Raw genomic sequence first — 20,955 nt, 5'->3', positions numbered from 1 at the left:
TATATAAAATACGTAGCGGCCGTACACATCAACTGTTTTTGCATCATTACAAAACTCAGCCCTTCGGGATTAGTGGGCGTGGCTTTCAGAATTCACAAAATCGGATCCACTGAACAGTTATTCTCAAATTGTAGGCCTATTAGATATTATGAATTGCGCGTCTGGGTTTAATAGTTTTTCAGACCTAGGCTTGTATTAGTAACAAATAAAAGAATTATAATAAATAACAAAATACATCTATGCACAATATTTGAATTAAATTTTGTTGTTCTGTTCTATCCGTGTGTAGCCTATATAGTTCATTCATTCATATGGTATATTTACTTAAAATCATCTGGGCCAGCAGCATTTGTACTCGATCATTTCATTTCAGTTTCCCGCAGCTTTCATTTACAAATAAATATTCTCATTTTTTAAAACTTAATAGGCCTGTTTTTTATATGTACTAAAATATTGAGTTGATTTGAAGGATCACAAAGTTAATTATTAACATTCAAGATTCCTTTCCATCCGGGTCTAGAAATTTGACTTTCCCTTTAGCACTAAACTATACATTATTTTTAAAACCAACATTTGAAGTCATTGAAACAGATAAAATGTTACATTTAATTAAGAATCAAAAAACGAAATCTAAAAACATTAATAGATACTACCGGGTCACCCAACTATTATTAAATACATCGCGCACAATCTCAAAATAAATCCGTAATTTGCCGCGTCAACAAGAACACTCTCCAGTTGGTACAACGTGGTACCAGACTCTGATCCTAGTGTTGCAAGGTTATGATGCGTACAACCTCCTGGAACGATTTCCCTCCATGCACAGCCACGAACTGAAGGAAGACAGAACCATTCGCAATAATAAAATTACTGAATTTTAACCCACGTTATCCTATGTTAAAGATGTATTGAACGATGACGTTTAATAATAAATCTGATTCTGAATAGGACATTCAAAAATAATGATTTCTTCTTATAAAAAAACAACATCAAAGTTTAATTTAACCAAAAGCCTATTGTCTGACAATTTGACTATTTTCAGGTAAATAGATTTTTAAAATCCAATTTTTGGTCAAAAAAAAAGGCATATTCAACACAAAAATTATTGTTTCACGTTGACAATAAATCTATCTTCTCAGTTGAGAATATAGTAAGAACAAGTTATATAATTTTTTACACCTCCATTCAACTTCTGTTTAGTGTTATTGATTAATTTTGTTTCAATATTTATTAAAAAATCAGTGTTCGTCGTACTTTATCCAAACTTTGGAGTCAGTAGCGAGGTCTCTAGTAGCATGATGTAAGGTGGATCCGATTCCATGCTAAAGAAATCAATAATACACCCACATTAAGCACGTGAGAATTTGTACATTGAGGGCGTTTCTTTCAATATGAGTATTGTAAATGCAAGTTTGTCGCCCTCTATACCACAAATAGTAATTTTCGTTTACTATAACATGGATAAAAGTGCTGTTTAATCCATGCTCGAATTTTTCCGCTGCGTAAAAAAGTATTCACAATCACAATGTATCATGGGATTACTACAAGATAAATTAGGAATGTGTTGAGAGCTAGAAAGAGAAAGTTTAACAGTTTTATTCTGTAATTCTGCATTACGATATTCCGCTGATGTCATGAATTCCGATGTGAAATAATATGTTGTAATCTCAGTTTAACAAAAAAACAAACAGCAGGGGAGGAATGAAATAATCTCATTGTTGCTGTCTACTAGGATGTTGAATTGTAACTTTTTTCTCTATTATCGTTTGATACTTTCTTTTCTATAAATAATTCGAGCCAGTTGAATGTTTACCATTACGACATCAACCGGGGATTAATTTGTCTGTAGTGTGTAAAATGATACACTATGCAAGGCAATATCTAAGGACACTGAGCTCGCCTTGTCAAGAAAGGAACTCGTAACAGTCCTTTGATCTTATGTCTGGCTGCGACAAATACCAACAATACTGTACAATGTAGGCCTAATTCTCCGCGGCCCGCGGTGTCTGCTATGGGCGAGGAACTTATCCGCATGTCGCAACGACAGATAAACCCTTTGATATCCAGAGCTCAGCATCCTATTGTTAGAATGCCTTGCACTATGGTACTAATTACCCGCATACTTTCACATGCTTCTAAGCCAATGCGTCACGACGATAGAAACGAAAGCATCCACGTAACGCGACGATTGGTAATTAAACGCGATTACAGTTCTGTACGTCAATTGGGATCATGTGACATTAGAGAGAAGGCTCTTAATGTCACTGTTTGTAATTATAATAATTTAAAACCAACTTTTTAGGCACTACACCCCTCCCCCGCCCTCTCCACAACATCATCGAAAAGTGCGAGTATAGTTTGCAGAAGTTTGACTGTTTTTGTTAGCAGACAGACGCGCCCATAATGTATACATACATAAGTCTTATTTACATTATTTGGACACACGGTATATATAATCATTATGATCAAAATAACAAGACTCATCTATTGTTATAGATGAAAACGAAACCAGACGCGCGCCCACATACTTTCATTTCATCATTTTTTAGCGTGAATATTTACACTCTCGTTGGCGGCAAATAAACATAATTAAATTCATTGTTTTCAGTTTCTTTTGAAATACATGTGCGTCACGCGTAGACGAGTCATATTTTAACAACGTATAATGTAATTATATTGTTTAAGCGTCTCACTCCTGTGGACGATCAAAGCATATTGATCGAAACGTCGAGAAACTTCTTTTCAGAACTAATATACGTGGTGTACCGCAAACTTATATCAACATTTGATTTCGCCATGCAAACCTTCAAACAATTTGATCAATCTCACACATTATCCGAATCTTCGCTTGTGATTGGTCAACTCACTTGCGTTGCGCGTACATCGCTTGCTCAGTGAATTAGTTAATTTTGACGAATAAACAATAGCGGTTTTCGATATTCATATTAATAATATTTTTCGTAATATTGTTTGAGGAAGCAACATTATTAATGTTTGCCGCTGTCATGAAAGAGTTTTCCGAATCAATCAATATTATTATTAATCGATTAATATTTATAGTTTCTACGAATAAAACAATCGGTTTGTGATATTCCTACTAACAATTAAACTAATATTTGTTAAACAAATTCGTTAGAATACTACAAGCCAATCAACACAAAGAAATATTTCTTGTTGTATTACGCTAACGATGATTAAAAAAAAGACATAATGTTTAAGGTACGTCCACTTGTATACCGGTTTAGGATCCGGTTTAGGACCCGGTTTAGCGAGGCGGACATTAAACTAGATTACGTGCACAACCATGGACTATGTTTCCCGCGAATTATGACGTGTGAAAAATTACTGAATGTTTCCCTTAATAGGCTTCAAATGTATTAATTAGTTTTTACTAAAATATAAAAAAATGTTCTCATTATGACTATTTGTTTTGTTGTAATAGTTTATTTGTTGCTGTGTATACTATTGATTAACATTTTTTTTTAATGGGAACGTTTAAAAATATTTAAAAACACTATACACTAATACTTGTTTACGGTTTATTTAAATAAGTAAATTACACAGTAATACATTGTTTGATACACATAGAAAAGTAGGCCTATTGTTATTTTACAATCTATGACGTTTACGTAATACCGAAACGTCGAGACAAACAATATTTGTGTTTCCTTTTGAGTAAACAGTTAGGAAGAAAATGGCAAAATATGTGGTTATGTTACAAGAGTTGTCAAAACAATAATCGATTATTTATCTGATAAAACTCCTAGAAAGTAGGAAGCCTTTGGCCATTTCCCTTGACTGTATACACTGCGCAAAACCGTAGGCATAGGCATACATTACGGTACTATTGTTCAATGACGCCAGACCGCACTAGACATTGTACTTTTCATTTTTTTGACGATTGTGTAAAACATTTATAAAAAACAAACAGGATGATAAATTATTTACCAATTTGTGGTTCATGTCAGTTAAACTATTGTTAAACTTACTTAAGTACAATGCTTAGTGTGTATACTATTGTGTACGGACGGCCATTGGCCCCACAAGGCAACGGTACGGTATCGATTTTTAGACAAACAACGAAAACAATAAAACAATAAACCAATAAACCCTACTTCTTATATTTACAGTACTACGTAAGTCACTATACTACATAGGCCTATGTGTCTCGTAATTTAAAACATTACTAGTCAATAAAACGCAGAGCAAAAATCAATATATGTTATTTTCACAATATTTGTTGTCAGCCAGCTATACTAAGAGAAAGAAGCTGGGTTCTCACTTAGAACGCAAAAGAAATGGATGTACGTACGTAAGCGCAACGCAAAGATTTGACCAATCACACGCGCTTCAGAACCGTCGCTTGTGATTCGTCAACACACGTTGGCTGCGTGACGTGTCCAAGTGGGAATTAATCTACTAATGTGACGTCATTAGCATAGGCCTATAAACATTCGTGGTTCATTGATTTTATCATACTGCTCGCGGTGGTCGTCGTCGTAACATCAATACAGTATGGAAATAGGCTTAATCCTAGAAACCTTATCTGGTTGTTTCTCCGGCTACAAGCTACAAGTGTATCTTGTATTTGCAGTAGTGTTTTTCCTCACTTACAAATTACTGCAATGTTTTCAAGAAAAGAAGCAAGTATCACCACCTCGAGGACCAAGAGAATGGCCTATCGTTGGTATATTACCGAGTTTAGCAGGCAAAGCTCCATACAAGATTCTCAGTCGCATGGCTAAGAAGTATGGTGGAATATTCGCAGGAAAAATGGGAAATGTTCCTACGATTTTCATCTCAGATTTTGAGTTACTGAAGCAAGCTTTTTGTCAGCCGGGTCATTTGTTTAGTGGCCGACCTTCTGTGACATTGTTTGAGTTAAGTAAGGGCCGAGGTAAGTTCATTTCGTATTATAAGTCGCATCACTAAATAATTGGTAGCACGCACAATACGATGTGTTTTGATTATATTACACCAATTAGGTCTACCGTAAGATTTGACACATTCCTCGAGGCTTCTAAACCTCACCTCACATATTATTTTAAATTGTGTGGCTATTATTTTAATATTTCAACTTAACCCGGCGCAAGTTTATTCTAAGTATTGGAATACTCTTTTTGATAGTCTCAGCCAAAGTCGAAGAGTTCGCACAAAAATAGAAAGTAATGAATTATCGGTGAATGATAATTATATAGGACTATATAATAATATAACAAAAGGTTACATTAACTATACATTTAGTATGTAGGCCTATGAACTGCTCCGGTAATGACCTGTTTAAGGCATACTGCCGTTGACAAGCTGTGGTTAGACCTAAAATTGTGGTTAGACCTTGTCTATCGAATTATTATGGATTTCAATAATGGTACTAATAAAATAATTTTATAGCTCCATAATTATTCATATAACCTGAGTACAGAAAGGCGTGCCTTTTAACGATAGAGACATATGGTAGTTTAATAATAGGCCTAGTACATATAAAACATTTATAGACATGCCTAGCCTTCAATATTAATCATACTATCAAAACATTTATTCAATCAGGGAGATGTAAAATAATACATCTCGCTCAATCAAGCCGTCTGGGTTCTAGACTGAGTTTTGACTTAATATTAGTAAAAAGATAATATTTTGGTACATATGGTGTTTCATATGTATACTACTTGAGCTTGTGTATTTTCATGTCGACTGGTGAACTAACATAAAACAGACAATAGACAGACTAGGTCAGAGAGAGGTCTATACTTCCCTGCTTGGATCAAGTCTATGAAGCACATTGAGGTCCACGGTTTGTGAAAATAGCCTATGGCACGCACCCGCTATGGCATTATGCCTCAGCGTAGTCAACTATATCATATCAGCAGGGGTAAAATTACACAGTACAATATTTATAGTCTGGCCATATTCTGTATGGTCTAGCATACCAGTATAATAATGTATGCTTACAAGTACATAATGTATGAAGGTCATTGCGAACTACATTTCCTGAGTCTATTATTAGACTTGCAATAGGTCAAGATTCTGCAGTGTGAACGCGGACTTGTTAAAAGTGTTTACAATAAATAAGCTTATAAAGTTACAATTTAAGGTGTTAATACACAATGGACAATGACACTCACTTTTTGTACAATACTATCCAGGAAGTTGTAAACTGTGGAACGACCTTTAAACGCTTTAACTATAAATCCCAATATACACTATTATTATTATATTATTATATTTCTTTTATAGGTATAGGAAGTGCATATTACGGACAGTCTTGGAAAGAACATCGCAAATTCACAGTTAAACTCCTTCGCCATTTTGGAATGGGTAGACGTAGTATACAGGGACGCATAATGACAGAGGTGGACTTTTACCTATCAGACTTATCGAATATGGTCGATAAACCGTATAACATGGGTCAGCTGACCAACAATGCAGTCGCCAATATCATCTATTCTATTGCGTTTGGTGAACGGTTCGAATACACTGACGAGAACTTTATAAATCTTCAGCGAATCACGAGGTATTGTTTAGACATGATGGGCTCTGCTGGTATCTTCAACTACCTCCCTTACCTCAGACACCTCCCGTGTACGTCTTTCAACGCCTTCCATAAACTATATGATGAATTCTGTCAGTTTGTCGACGAACGGTTAGTCCCACCTTCTACGGATAACCCGGCCGAAGCTAAGAGTTTTATCGATGCGTATTTCATAGAGATGAACAGGAAAAATGATAATGAAGAAGAAACGACAATGTGTAGAGAGACACTACTGTTCACCATTGTAGACTTAATTGCTGGAGGTACTGACACGACGTCCTCTACGTTGATGTTTTTACTCGCGTACACCGTCGCGTACCAGGATGTGCAGCGTAAGATTCAGGAGGAAATTGACACGGCGGTCGGTTCTCAACGAAATGTTTTCTTGGACGACATGGATAATTTACCGTACACGTGCGCAACTATTTACGAAGTTATGCGCATGGCTAGTTCGGTTGCTCTTGGTAAGTTCTATAATACGTTGTCATAAGTAGGCGGCGGGTTGGCGGGGCTATATAAAATATCACGATAAAGCAACGGAAGCTTTTGCTTTCGATTTGTGATGACACAGACTATAGGAATTGCCAATTGGCATTTGCACTGGATGGAAATTATTTTGTTTTTAAATTATGTGTGCGTAACGTCCTTAAGTGCGTACACGTCATTATGTGCGTACACGTCATTATGTGCGTACATGTAATTAAGTGCGCACACGTAATTAAGTGCGTACATGTCATCTATCAATTGTGTCTCATTGCGATGTCGTGGTATTTGTTTTAATGCTAACATTTTTATTTTGTAAATTCAAGGTGTACCTCATTCTACAACGAAAGCAGTCGAATTAAATGGATACCACATCGATGAGGGCGTCCAAGTGATTGGTAACCTGTACTCAATACTGCACGATCCTTCTACCTGGGAAAACCCCGAAGAATTCAAGCCGGAAAGGTTCTTGAATGAAGATCGCAGCAAAGTCATCCTCCCGAAACAATGGATACCATTTGGAATAGGTAAGCACGCTATATCTTTTAACATCATGTGTATGCATACCGCCGAAAAAGCCGCGCGCATTTAAATATCGATGATAATAAATGTAACGCATGATGTCACTGACATACGGATAGTTTGCCGGGTTGTGATTGGCTAATTAAAGTTAACACTCTGGGACACACAACGCAAGTACGTAAGCACAGAGAAATTACCTTGACCAATCACAAGCGACGGATCGGATGAGTTGACGTCGCTTGTGATGATGCAAGTTGATTGCGTTGTGCGACGTCCTTCATTTCGTTTGCGTGTAACTATGCGATACGTAAAGACAGGGCTTGATTCACACTTGCACGTAACGCAATGACGTAGTCGCGTCGTGATTGATCAAATTACGGCGGTGCAGTTAATTACGTCATTGCGTTACGTCCAAAGTGAGAATCAAGCTATAGGATGTCGCGCGTGGTATTTAATTCGACTTTTAGAAGGCTATACATTTCTTCGGGTTAACAAACGCGGACGGTGCCACGTCATATTTTGGCGGTCTAGTGATGTCTCCAATTCCGGTTGTCGCCAGTGCCTCATCCTGGTAAATCGTGACAGGTATTGTAATATCGAGGAAACAGTTTTACAATTCAAGAACGGACATTATTGACATCCACGCGTTGACAGCTAATATCCGCCGAAAGCAAGGTTGTAGCCTACTCGTAGTGTCGGTAGTTCAAGGAAATAAAAAAACAGGTCCGGAGAATAAAGAGTTTATCTGTGACCGCGACACGATCGTTTCTGCGCCCTTTAACTAACACTGCGCGCTGCGGAGAATATTTCCATAGTGTACAGTGCTGTTTGTATTTGCAGCCAGTCATAAGATCAAAGGACTGTTACGAGTTCCTATCTTGGCAAGGCGGGCAGCTCCACGGTGTCCTGTTGGGTAGATCTATTCCCTGGATCATGGTTATAAAAACCGGGAAGTAAAGTTGAGAATGGCGTTCCGTCATTAATAGCATCGTTTTTACTGTTTCAGGTAATAGAAGATGTCCTGGTGAGGCTCTTGCTAAAAGCACCGTATTCTTGTTCTACACGAATCTCATACATACGTTTGATCTGAGTCTTCCGGAGAATGAACCAAAAATCAATCTTCAACCTCGAGATGGAATTACTCTGCAACCAGAATCTCACAAAATATTACTGTCGCATCGGACACAGTAAAATTAACGAAACCAAACTGTAGAGTTTTAATATTAATCTATTGGACCAAATACGGCGGGTTGAGGATAGAGGGTGGTTTAGGGGGTAGACAATTACAGCCTGACAATTCTGGATGTGTGGATTGTTGTTGTTTAGGCTTGGTTCGAACTAGAACGTAACGCAAGTACGTAAAAGGTACAGAAGAACAATAGGTTGTTCAATCACAAGCGACGGATCGATCCTTTCGTTTGTGATTGGTTAAATTACGTGCGTTGCGCGTACGTCGTGTGTTGCGTCATAATGGGAGCCAAGCTTAGGAATGTACAGGAATTATTATTATATTATTATAGGAAGTATTCTTCTAAAACGTAGTCCATAAACCAAATAAAAATGTAGGTATAAACCGTCACTGCTAAAATAAATTTATTATTAATTAATTAAATCTACATTTTTTCAAAGACGCAGTATTACAAAAATAATTAGCCAGATTTGTACTCATTCCAAATTTAAACGAATCAGTGGACATGTAGAATGTGTTTTCAGTATTATTATGACATCAGTATGTTTTGTGCTCTTAATACTTCAATCTGGGAGAATTCTAGCCAAGCTAGCCATATTTGTACAAAGATTTATGTTAAATTAGGCGGTCTGTGACGTCACTATAATATAGTTTATATTATTTTATATATCAAGAACTACTTTAGATAACTTCTCTTTAACTATTTGTCAAAAGTACGAGTATATTCATCCGCATTTGAACGCGCGCGCGTATCTAAATTTGTTTCATCGCATTGACACGTACTAAAAACGCGTACAAAAACGTATGATGTCAATAGATACGTAACACCTGACGTCATAAGTAAATAAGCACTAAATTTTCGTTGCAAAATGTTCAATATTCATTGTTTCCATCAATGTTGATATCTATGTTATGCATTGCAGCTAACACATTTTTAATAAATAATGTTTTAAATGAATTATTTAAAAAGGCATAGGCTATAGATATTGAAACAAGAATTCTTATCTAAAGGCTAAATTAATGCACTTTTCCTGTTATAATAATTGTCATTAAAGATAACATGCCTACGATAGCGAGTCACTAAAAATATCAACAACAAAATCACAGTAACAATAAGTGATATGATATGATATGTACGCATATCGTCGTGTTGTTACGTCATAGTGCAATGTATTATAATCTCTATGCACAAGCACAGTAAAGAATGACGTCAGCAAACATGTGCAAAGAATAAACTGTTATTGTCATTCTGTTTTGTTTACATCAGCAATTGTTTGTTTTGTAAATATAATGTGAATAAATAAAATAAAAGATTTATTTTTTTATTTAGTCGTTTTCTTTGTAATTGACGTTGACGTGAATTCAGAACGGAGATTAAGTGTGATCCAAACTTAACAAAATAAATAAATAATTTTGTAGGTGTGAGATTAGAGCCTACGAAACCGATGGTATGTTGATGACGTATTTCTCAATCGCCTACAGTCAGTATTATTATTTATTTATTGACAAACTGAGGATAATACATACATATTTGCCCAATGACACAGGCATTATGTTCTCACTGACTTTTAGTATTTAATAAAAATTAAAACAACAATGTGGTTCTAGTGATAAAAGATAAGCTGTGTTAAAAGCATAAAACACTAAAAATTGTAAAAATTACATTAAAAAAGTGATAAAGGTAAAACAGAGAAGTAAGGGTAAAAATAACAATAAAATAAGCGTTAAAAAGTGTAAAAGTATAAAAAGTAAGTTAACCATGATTTGTTTTTCCTTTCAGAAAACGACAATGGAGAAACTGTGTAGCACACTCCTGCAGCTGTTATAGAGCCGACAACTGAGTTTAGGCCAATCATTGATTTTGTTTTATTATCGGTATAATAGCACGGTGTTTGGTTAATAATAGACAAAATCCTTAAATTATGACAACATTATGCATTATAAAATATCTCATGCATAAAAAACATATTAAAACATGTAGCCTATTGTAGCATTGCAACACACTCTACTGAATTGAGGACAACAGGATTTTATATCTTTATTTTGATGACATTTGCAGAAAAAAGAGTATAAATTAGACATTTTCATCATGAACTCGGCATCATCATCATAGGTGTCTACAGCTCGATACAGCTTTGGGCAATCAAAATGAATTTACAATAACAAAATTAAATTTGGTCTGGAAATTGAATTCAGAATGCAATAAAATAAAATTGAAACTAAACTTCTAAGTATGAATCTAAGTATGGATCTAGGTATTGATCTAAGTATGGATCTAAGTATGGATACTTCTAAGTATGGATCTAAGTATGGATACTTCTAAGTATGGATCTAAGTATGGATACTTCTAAGTATGGATCTAAGTATGGTACTTCTAAGTATGGATCTAGGTATTGATCTAAGTATGGATACTTCTAAGTATGGATCTAAGTATGGATCTAAGTATGGATCTAAGTATGGATCTAAATATGGATACTTCTAAGTATGGATACTTCTAAGTATGGACATAAGTATGGATACTTCTAAGTATGGATCTAGGTATGGATCAAAGTATGGATACTTCTAAGTATGGATGTATGTATGGATCTAAGTATGGATACTTCTAAGTATGGATCTAAGTATGGATACTTCTAAGTATGGATCTAAGTATGGATACTTATAAGTATGGATCTAAGTATGGATACTTCTAAGTATGGATCTAGGTATGGATCTAAGTATGGGTACTTCTAATTATGGATTTAGGTATGGATCTAAGTATGGATACTTCTAAGTATATGGATCTAGGTATGGATCTAAGTATGGGTACTTCTAATTATGGATTTAGGTATGGATCTAAGTATGGATACTTCTAAGTATAGATACTTCTAAGTGTGGATCTAGGTATGGATCTAAGTATGGATCTAACTATTGAATGACTAAAATGTTCAATACGAAGACGGATTGCTCCACTGTCAGTGACCACGTGACCACCAATTAGGAGTAAATAATACGATGCAATAAAAACTATATATTAGATACAACTAAAAATATATAAAAGAAAGTTAACTGTTTGAAATACTGCACGATAATATATTAAATCATTCATTCCATTTGGTTAGTTCTCATGGAATAACCTTGCATCAATACAATCGAACAAAGAATTCCATTACCGATAAAAATATACTTACAGAGGCCTATATTATGATGGTAATATACAGTACAATCGAAGGAAAAATGGTCTGACCAATAACAAATTATTTACTATTATAATAATAATTATAATAAAAGAATCATTTTTATGATTTTTAAACATGATTTTTAAAATTACTATTATGATGGTAATATACAGTACAATCGACGGAAAGTGGACTGACCGATAAAAAGATACTTTACTGTTTTAATTAAAATACTGTGAATTAATGAGCTATTGTTTAATCTCTCTGTAATATATAAGCACTGACTAGTACTCTTATTCTACCTGAAGGCAGCAGAAGGCAGCAGTGTTGTGTGAAAATTAAATAAACAAACTTTTAAAATGAATGTAAAGTCAGTAGTATGCGTGACATTGCTTTGTCTCCTCGCAAGAGTGACATACTCGCAACACAATGGTAAGATGTATTTTCTTGTTTATTTTGTATAATAATCATTTATTTTGAAATAAGTATGTTCAATATATTTTTTTCCATCCAGCAGCGAGTAACTTGCCTTAAAAAAAAAAAAAAATAAATAAATAAATAAAAAAATTACAGGATGGATAAACTATTTTATAATTTATCATGCTTATAAACTAAGTCTCATTTTAGGCGGATATGGAGTGGAGTTGAAAGAGTCGTGAGTTACAACCCTGGCACTAGGTCAGGATTAAACCCGGACTTTGGGATTGGAAGGCAAGTACGTTAATAACAAATCTACATCTCCACTCCACCAATCTACAGCTCAACAATATAAAGCCGAAACAAAATATAGAGACGTGTGTTTTTCTCGGTTTAGCATTGTAATTGTTTGCCTAATTTAATATATAAAAAATAGCTCCTCTGCAAATAAACTTCTGACTGTTTTTCCCACTTTCTGACTTTCTGTCTACCTACGTAAAAAAGGCATATGAAATCTCGTGATATTTTTAAAAATCTTTTATGGATCTCTCCCATCTGTATTCATTCATTAATGTATGCATATATTTTGGTTTACAATAATTCATTATTAATACTGTACAATATAATAAAATAATATTATAGATCAAGTTAAGGCACTGTATACAAATATTGCACATACATTAAAAATATTATTTATAATATTACACCTTATGAATAATGTTTCAAATAACAACATTTCGTGATATTTTGTGTTTATTTATAGACAAATCAAAAGACGATCATGTGTACGAAGCTAAATTGGCCGAACAAGCAAGAAGATATGATGGTATATACGTAGATTGTATTAATTATAACAAGTATTGATATTTGATGGCATACTATAGCTTACTAGACACTGCAAAAATACCGTGGTGATGTTGACAGTCTCCTTCTTTGATATTCTCTCCGTCCTACATAATTTAGCACAATGTTACTTCTACACAAATGTTCACCTTACTTCACTTGGTACCATTCCTATTTAGATATTATTTAAAACATTTGCATTGATGAAGGGCTAGTGTTGATCGTTTTGATTTAGCTTTTTGCTTATTTTATTTTGTATTTTGTATATCTCCATTGACATACAGCCACTGATACCCACAGCTTTGTCATTATTTTTAGTAATTTGCCTTTTGATTAAAAACATTTTAAATGTATTAGATAGGTATTGTGCTATGCATAATAGGCCTATAGCTATTACGCTTAATTCCTTGCTAAAGATTTTTTTCTTTTAAACTATATTCCATTGCAAGAATGAATGTTGGTAATTATAATTTTATAAAAACAGATATGTTTGAATCAATGAAAGCTGTAGCTAACCTAGACAAAGTAGAGTTGACGACAGAGGAAAGAGACTTACTGTCAATCGCCTTCGAACAAGCAGTAGGAGCTAAAAAAGACTCGTGGGAAATTATCAGCAGCATTGAACAGAAGGAAACAAATGAAAAACATTCTGAATTAGCTAAAACTTACAAAACTAAGGTTTGTAACAAAATAAAATAAAGAAATTGGCCGAAATTTTGACATATATTGTTGAAATAAATAAATAAATAAAATTTCGACATAGTAAATATAAATCTAAAAACTACATTTTTAAGTTCATATGTACTGGTATAAAATATGATGAAGACATTGTTTTCCATTAGGAAATTCGAAAAGAAACCAACTATTATAAGTCAACAATGTGTTGTATATAAATTTAAATGTGACTTGTGCGATGCAAGTTATGTTGAATACATGCCGACACCTCTCCAACGCATTGTTGAACATAGTAGATGTTTAATAGGACAGCATTTAAAGGATCATAACGTGATTGTTAATCCAAGTAAAATTAATTCATGTTTTAGTATACTTAGGAAATGCAAAAACAAATGTGACTGTCTTATCTGTGAAATGTTGTATATCAGACAATTAAAACCTAGTCTGAATAAACAAAGTGACTCTGTAAAAGCTAAGCATTTCATTTGTCTTTTGTTATTTAAACTTTGACCCTTGGCTTGTGTTATTTAATTAATTGGGGTTTTTTTTAAATTTTATTCATTGGACTTGATAATGACCCCATGATGGAGTCGAAACGTCGTTCTTTTTTAAGCGTTATTTTTCTATTATGTATCTACAATAAACGTACCCTCATTCGTACTTTTTTGTTAGATGGAAAAAGAAATTCAGGCGATGTGTGAAGGTATGTTAGAAGCACTTGACAAACTAATCGCAACTGCTGAAAGCAATAATAGACAAGAAGATAAAGTGATTTATTACAGAATGCAAGTATATAGGATTTTTATTATTAATTTACTATTTCTACTTTATCATGCTTATGTTTGTGGTCTTCTATAAGTAAACTCCGAACGTTTGCAATTTTCGAAATATTTTTTAATAAATAAATTAACTTAAAAGTTAATGTTATATAAATTTAAATAAATATTTTTAGGAAAGGAGACGCTTACAGATATCTGGCAGAAATTGCTGCCGGGGCAGAGAGAACAGAGGTAGAAAGTGCGAGTTTACAAGCCTATAAACAAGCAAAAGCACTTGCGGAGGAAAAACTAGCAACCACTGATCCCATTCGATTGGAAGTAGCTCTGAACTTGTCAGAGTTCTACTATGAAATCTTAAACGATCCAGACAGTGCAATGACGTCAGCCAAATCTGCCTTCGATGCTGCAATAGCCGAGTTTGATTCGCTAAATGAGGATGATTACAAGGAGTTTACGCGTATTATGCAGTTATTACGTGATAACCTGACTCTGTGGACCTCGGACATCCCATAATAATGAGATGGTAGGAAACAATTTAAAACTCTATTTATTTTTAAATCTTATTATTTGAATAAGAAGAATCTTGGACGAAGAGTCTGGTTTTCATTGCAACAATATTACACTTTTTAATATGCTATGATGCGCATGCTCACAATCACTTGGAGGCGTGATAAACAGATGTTATGGTGAGGGGAATTGGAGAGAATTTTCAAAATCTGAACCCACACGAAGTTACTTGTAACCCATTTTTGACATTTAGCATTAATTGTGTTCTTTTCAGATAACGACAATGGAGAAGCTTATAGATCATCCTCATGCCGTGATGACGTCATAAAGCATATGATTGAGTTAGGCAATTTTTGTTTTATTATCGGTAAAATTAATATAATATACACGTTATTTGGTTATGGGTCTATACAATTACAAGTTTTTGCTTTATCAGCGTTTTTTTTTTCTGTTTAAATTTAATTAATTATATCAACTATAAGTATCTCATCGTAATGTTTATACCCGGATGTGTGTATCCATCGGAATTGAAACAAGAAATTATAACTGTTACCGGGATAGGAAGTGGATTGTTGCGCATGCGTTTTCTGTGCTAATAAGCCAATGTATTTTTTATTTGTAATGTAATGTATTTTAAATTAAATTATGACAAATTACTGAGCAGGTGCGTATAGTATGCATTATAACAGCACAATTAACACCCATCATGTATTGTAGTATTGCAATTTAGTGAGGACAACATTGTGTTTTGTAGTTGTTATATTGTTGATTATATTGTTATTTTGCCATTATTTAAATTAATAATATTCTTGAAAATGAAATGAAATATCTCTTTGTTTTTATTACAGCAAAAAATAATTAGGCTAAGAATAATTGTTCATGAAATCGGCAGAAAACAATAAGACAAAAGAACAATATCAGCATGTTTCTGTTGTCGATTATTAAAATAAATATTTTTAGAAGGTACTTCCAAATCCCAGGTACTTCCAAAATCTTAGGTACTTCTAAATCCCAGGTACTTCCAAATCCCAGGCAATTTAAAATCCCAGGTACTTCCATAATCCCAGGGACTTTCATAATCCCAGATACTTCCATAATCTTAGGTACTTCTAAATCCCAGGTACTTCCAAATCCCAGGCAATTTCAAATCCCAGATACTTTCAAATCCCAGGTACTTCCAAATCCCAGGCACTTCCAAATCCAAGGTACTTACAACAAACGACGCAAGGTGCGCTTAAAAGCGTCAGCCTTTTTTTGTACGAGCCTGGTGACATTTTATGTATTGTATAAAACTTACCACCAACGCAATTGGACAGAACGTAAATGGAATAAATCGATACATTTTGATGCTAAAACGAAGACATGAATTATTAAAAAAAACCCCAATAGATAAACTCTCTTAAAATAGAGAGTAGAACAAACCAATCTCATTCCACCCGAAGGCGAGGCAGCAATTTATTTTGGTCGTGTGAAGTTAAAACACTTTTAAAATGAATGTATTGGTAATAATGCACATGGCATTACTTTTTCTCTTTATAGGAGTTGCTTACTCCAAGATACATTATGTCATTCATTGTATTTGTTAATTACCTATACTTATATGATCATTAGGCCTACAAATTATGTAAAATATTGAATGACACCGTTGAAGGTTTACATCTTCTATAAATGGCAGCCCGATGCAGCTTAAGATTGATTCCCAGGACGCAACGCAAAAACGTCGTAAGCCGCAACGCAAAAACGTCGTAAGCCGCAACGCAAAAACGTAAGCTACAACGCAACGCAAATAAATAAAGTAAAAAATGTATTTTTTTTAAAATCTATTTATTTGATTATACATGTTACCATATTTCACCCGAAAAAAATAAACGCCTCCCTCACCCACTAAATACTATACCTACTGTCTCTATGTCAAGTTGATTAATTTTATAAATAATTTGTTTATGAGATAGGTAAAGATCGCTTGATATTTTGTAGATCAAGCCGCTGACAAGAAAGGGAAGATTATGTGTACGAAGCTCAATTAGCCGAACAAGCAGAAAGATATGAATATTTATAAATCGACCCTTCTCCTTAAAAACTTAATAAATTAACTTGTCTTAAATTAAGTTTGGTTGCCATGTCCAGGGTTTTTCACAGGCCTGTATCCAGAAATTATTATTATCATCATTATTATAAATTAATCTAAATATAGGCTAGAGCAGACGTTATAGACATTTTAAAAAGTTACAATGCAGTTACAAGGCACAATTAATTTTATGATTTTATTAGATTGTGGTGGTGGAAGGTGGTGGTTATATCCATAATTATTAATTTGATTTATTACACACTAAAAAATTGACTTGATTACATATTTCACCATTTGTTGATAATACTGAACAAAAACCTTTAATTGTGACAAAAACCCACAGCAGATGTGAATGCAATGTAACATTACTAAATATGTAAATTACATGTAAATCACATGTAAATATGTAAATTTATGCATACAAAATATAACACGCTACTGAATTGAAGATTAATTAGGTAAACATATTTCTCATGATGAACTTGGTATAAAAAAAACAAGACAACAAGACTATATGAAATACCATCACTGTATGATATCTGCACCAGGAACATCTTTCCGCAGGAATCAGCTAGGGGGCATGGAGAGAGAAGTACTCCATTCCAAATTCTAAGAATGGGTCTAACTTGTTAGTGACATAGACAACACACAATATCACAATGAAATAAGGATAGCAGTTTGGTAAATTGAATTAAAAATGCAATAAAATGAAACTGACTAAACATTAAGAACGTATAAACCCTAAGGCAAAAGTATCAAATACATTGACAGGAATTTCCACGCTTGCCAAAACGATCTGCATGCATACATGATAGGCCTATATCCATTTTCTACAGCATGTGGTATGTCTCTCTAGAATTATTTACCCATTACCGAATTAAAATGTACGAATTAAGATACTGGAGATTAGAAACAATCACGCGTGGACTATTACTGACATAAACTTAGCACACGCGCGCGCTCTTAAGTTGATAATCTTAAAATCCATAAGGTGGACATAATGTCAGTTTGTTTTCAGAATTTGTCGCATTAGTAACAGCACATTACTCTATGTTGTAAAATGTTTATTACTATCTATAAGTAAACGAAAGTCGTAATTAAGAATTGTTGGAATACTTCAAAATCTCGTCCTTTAGGTTCGGCCCCATGCAACCATATTAAGTACGCTCAATTTGACCAATCACAAGCAATGGATCATGCGAACTTGTTTTATTGCCCGCGCGGTACGCCAAACGTTGCGTCATATATAGTGTGACGCCATTTGCGAGGGAAGAAAGCAGAGCCATACAGTATTTGAAAGTACAGAAAGAAAGGTAATTGGCTAAGCTTGCATAACAATCCTTTGCGATTTTTGCAAATAGCAATACTAACTCCCAGGCAAGTAAAATACAGGATACATCAAACTTACAACACATAGGCCTAATTATGTAGACATACATCGACTAAGTATATTATGTTAATGTACTTAAAATATCAACTGTCAGAAGTTGGAATCGATCCAACATTTAAATGTCAAATGCGGTGAGAGAGTCGTCAACTGGAAGTGAACTTTAATAACTATGAATAAGATATTCTTTGAGGTAGGTTTTAAATTGCTGCTGCTGCATTATTCTGCACATTATATTCTTGGCAACCAGAACAACTCTTTCCTGAGAACAAATCGACATGCCCTTTCAAAGCATAATAGACAGGCAGCCCAGAGACATTTGGTTAGATGAGCTAGGTACCAATATCTGACTATTTAAGTGTGTTGGGGGTCACTTGAAGTCAATGAAAATGGGAGTCTGCCGGGTACCCCCTGCTGCGTCTAGACCGAGGGGACTCCGAAAGGTGCTAAAAAATCGGCACCGGTTAGATGAGAGAGATACCACCTAATTTTACCACCATGGGATGCCCATTGGCATCCTTATACCAGTATCACAAACGACAGACTTTTTGTCTGCTGCAATAGGCCCGCCAGACCCCCCGAGGGAGGGCCTAAAACGGGGCTAGCATAGATGAGTGAGGTACCACTCAAAATTAATGCCAAATGAACAAGTTGTGTTCATACAATACTAAATGGATAACAACAGACTAATTGTCTGCTGCACCGCAAGTACCAGACACCCTAAAGTTAGACTAGAGACCCCCCTTCCCCCAACTAGCCCAGCTTAGATATTGTAGATACCACCAGCAACCAATGTTATATGATTTAGCACATTGTAAGCAATACCAAATGACTTATTACAGACTATCTGTACACTGCCTTCAGGCCCGTAGTCAGGGGGGGGGGGGGGGGGTTATGGTTCGGGCGATCCCCTTTACAGCGAACCCCCCCCCCCCCCCCAACCGACTGCGAACCCCCATCCCCGACATCCCCAATACCTCATCACCTTCATCTCTGAAAATCCTCCAAATGCGTGCCCCACAATACAAAAGGTTATTTGTAAATTGAAAAATTTGTAAACTCGTTGTGTGAATAACTCATACCGTCTAGACAAACGCGTACCTATTGTTTATCACTGGCAGTCAGCATGCTTAAAGTATATAGCCTTCCGACGTACATCAAAAAATGGAACGCTGCGGTTACCTACAATATTTATGTGTGACTATGAAGTATAGTGTATCATCATCATAGAGGATTATAGTGAATTTAATATATTACACTATAATATCTATGGTATCATGTACTGTAGTTTACATTAGGCCTATAGCATTCGATTATTTTTTTCTAGACCACCAGCCGATACGTAGGCCTACTCAACTGTATCAATACCACCTATTTACATTGATATATTTAGTTTCCTCAACAAATTGCTGTAAATAAATATAGATAGAGCTATCAGGGGCAGTCGCAGGACTATTTTAAGAGGGTTGCTCAAAGACTCCAGGGCTGTAGACACTGAGTATTTGAGCAAGCAAATTGTTAAATGACACCCCTAGACGGCCGCAAATGGTACTCTCGCACGTAAAATTCATGATAAATTTGTTTTCGTTCAATGCGAACGTCACATGGAAGTCCCCGATGAAGGTACTTTTGGTACGGTAATGCATTCTAATAACTGTACTCAATTAATGTAAATTAATTATCAATTAATAATTTTAAAAAGTTATACAAAAAATATGAAGCTGTTGCTATAAATATATTGAGCAAAAGGTTAAATTGTATAATTTGGAATTCAGATGTTAAAACCACAATTTCCAAAAATTCATTTTTATTTATCCACTATAAACTTTACAAAAGTGTTGTTTTAAACCACACTCCAAATAAACCAAAGAAAATAATGATAGGACATTTTCAGAAAGAAGCAAACTTTGCTCTGCTACCGGTATAACACGGTTTAAACTTCGGAACGTCTATAAATTCGGCCTAATATTTACGAACGTACGGAAATGAAGATAAATAGGGTACTACACGCATCGGAAATACAAAACTATACTCACAATTATGATTTGGCCTAAAAATTGGCCTTAGATTATGAAAAACCGCCGGCAAACCGCAATAATTATGGACAAATCGATTATTAGCCTTGGCAATATGCCTAATATTTAAAAGGAATGAATATAGGCTATATGTCGTTTGTCGATGAATTTTTGAATTCATGTGTGAATGATTGATCCATTAGAGGTAATCTGTGATGGCTCTAGTAACACTGCTATGCGTGGGTAATTTGTGAATAGCGTAGTATGCTACATACACAAACCTAGATAGGGAAGATCTGTACTGTAGTTCATTGCGAGAGAAGGGGGAAGTCCGGTAATGTGTCATGAAAAATGTAACAAGCCAGAGATGAAATAAAATCACTAAC

The 20,955-nt window shown here is 34.7% G+C and overlaps 2 protein-coding genes across 2 annotated transcripts; both read left to right on the top strand.

The window, feature by feature from the left end:
* Positions 1-4,472: 4,472 nt before the first annotated feature.
* On the top strand, positions 4,473-10,048 carry LOC144834896 (cytochrome P450 2U1-like). Its single transcript, XM_078689877.1, has 4 exons — positions 4,473-4,897; positions 6,235-6,993; positions 7,339-7,539; positions 8,541-10,048. Exons 1-4 carry the CDS (start codon positions 4,516-4,518, stop codon positions 8,723-8,725), a joined length of 1,527 nt encoding a protein of 508 aa, XP_078546003.1. The 5' UTR covers positions 4,473-4,515; the 3' UTR covers positions 8,726-10,048.
* Positions 10,049-11,251: 1,203 nt separating this feature from the next.
* LOC144835687 (uncharacterized) lies at positions 11,252-15,454 on the top strand. The gene is made up of 6 exons (XM_078690751.1): positions 11,252-11,297; positions 13,059-13,121; positions 13,623-13,816; positions 14,486-14,598; positions 14,766-15,115; positions 15,374-15,454. Exons 1-5 carry the CDS (start codon positions 11,252-11,254, stop codon positions 15,103-15,105), a joined length of 756 nt encoding a protein of 251 aa, XP_078546877.1. The 3' UTR covers positions 15,106-15,115; positions 15,374-15,454.
* Positions 15,455-20,955: the final 5,501 nt, after the last annotated feature.

Source organism: Antedon bifida, chromosome 2 (genome assembly GCF_963402885.1).
Source record: "Antedon bifida chromosome 2, ecAntBifi1.1, whole genome shotgun sequence".
Classification (NCBI taxonomy): domain Eukaryota; kingdom Metazoa; phylum Echinodermata; class Crinoidea; order Comatulida; family Antedonidae; genus Antedon; species Antedon bifida.
The sequence above is the reverse complement of the archived record's forward strand: the minus strand, read 5'-3'. Positions and strand labels throughout refer to the sequence as shown.

Bases quoted from the DNA above. Each gene is read 5' to 3' on its own strand.
- LOC144834896 (XM_078689877.1), top strand. From the start codon at position 4,516: ATGGAAATAGGCTTAATCCTAGAAACCTTATCTGGTTGTTTCTCCGGC. The intron at 4,898-6,234 runs GTAAGTTCATTT...TTTCTTTTATAG, and splicing joins TGAGTTAAGTAAGGGCCGAG to GTATAGGAAGTGCATATTAC. The intron at 6,994-7,338 runs GTAAGTTCTATA...TGTAAATTCAAG, and splicing joins GGCTAGTTCGGTTGCTCTTG to GTGTACCTCATTCTACAACG.
- LOC144835687 (XM_078690751.1), top strand. From the start codon at position 11,252: ATGGATCTAGGTATGGATCAAAGTATGGATACTTCTAAGTATGGAT. The intron at 13,122-13,622 runs GTATATACGTAG...TTATAAAAACAG, and splicing joins ACAAGCAAGAAGATATGATG to ATATGTTTGAATCAATGAAA. The intron at 14,599-14,765 runs GCAAGTATATAG...AAATATTTTTAG, and splicing joins AAAGTGATTTATTACAGAAT to GAAAGGAGACGCTTACAGAT.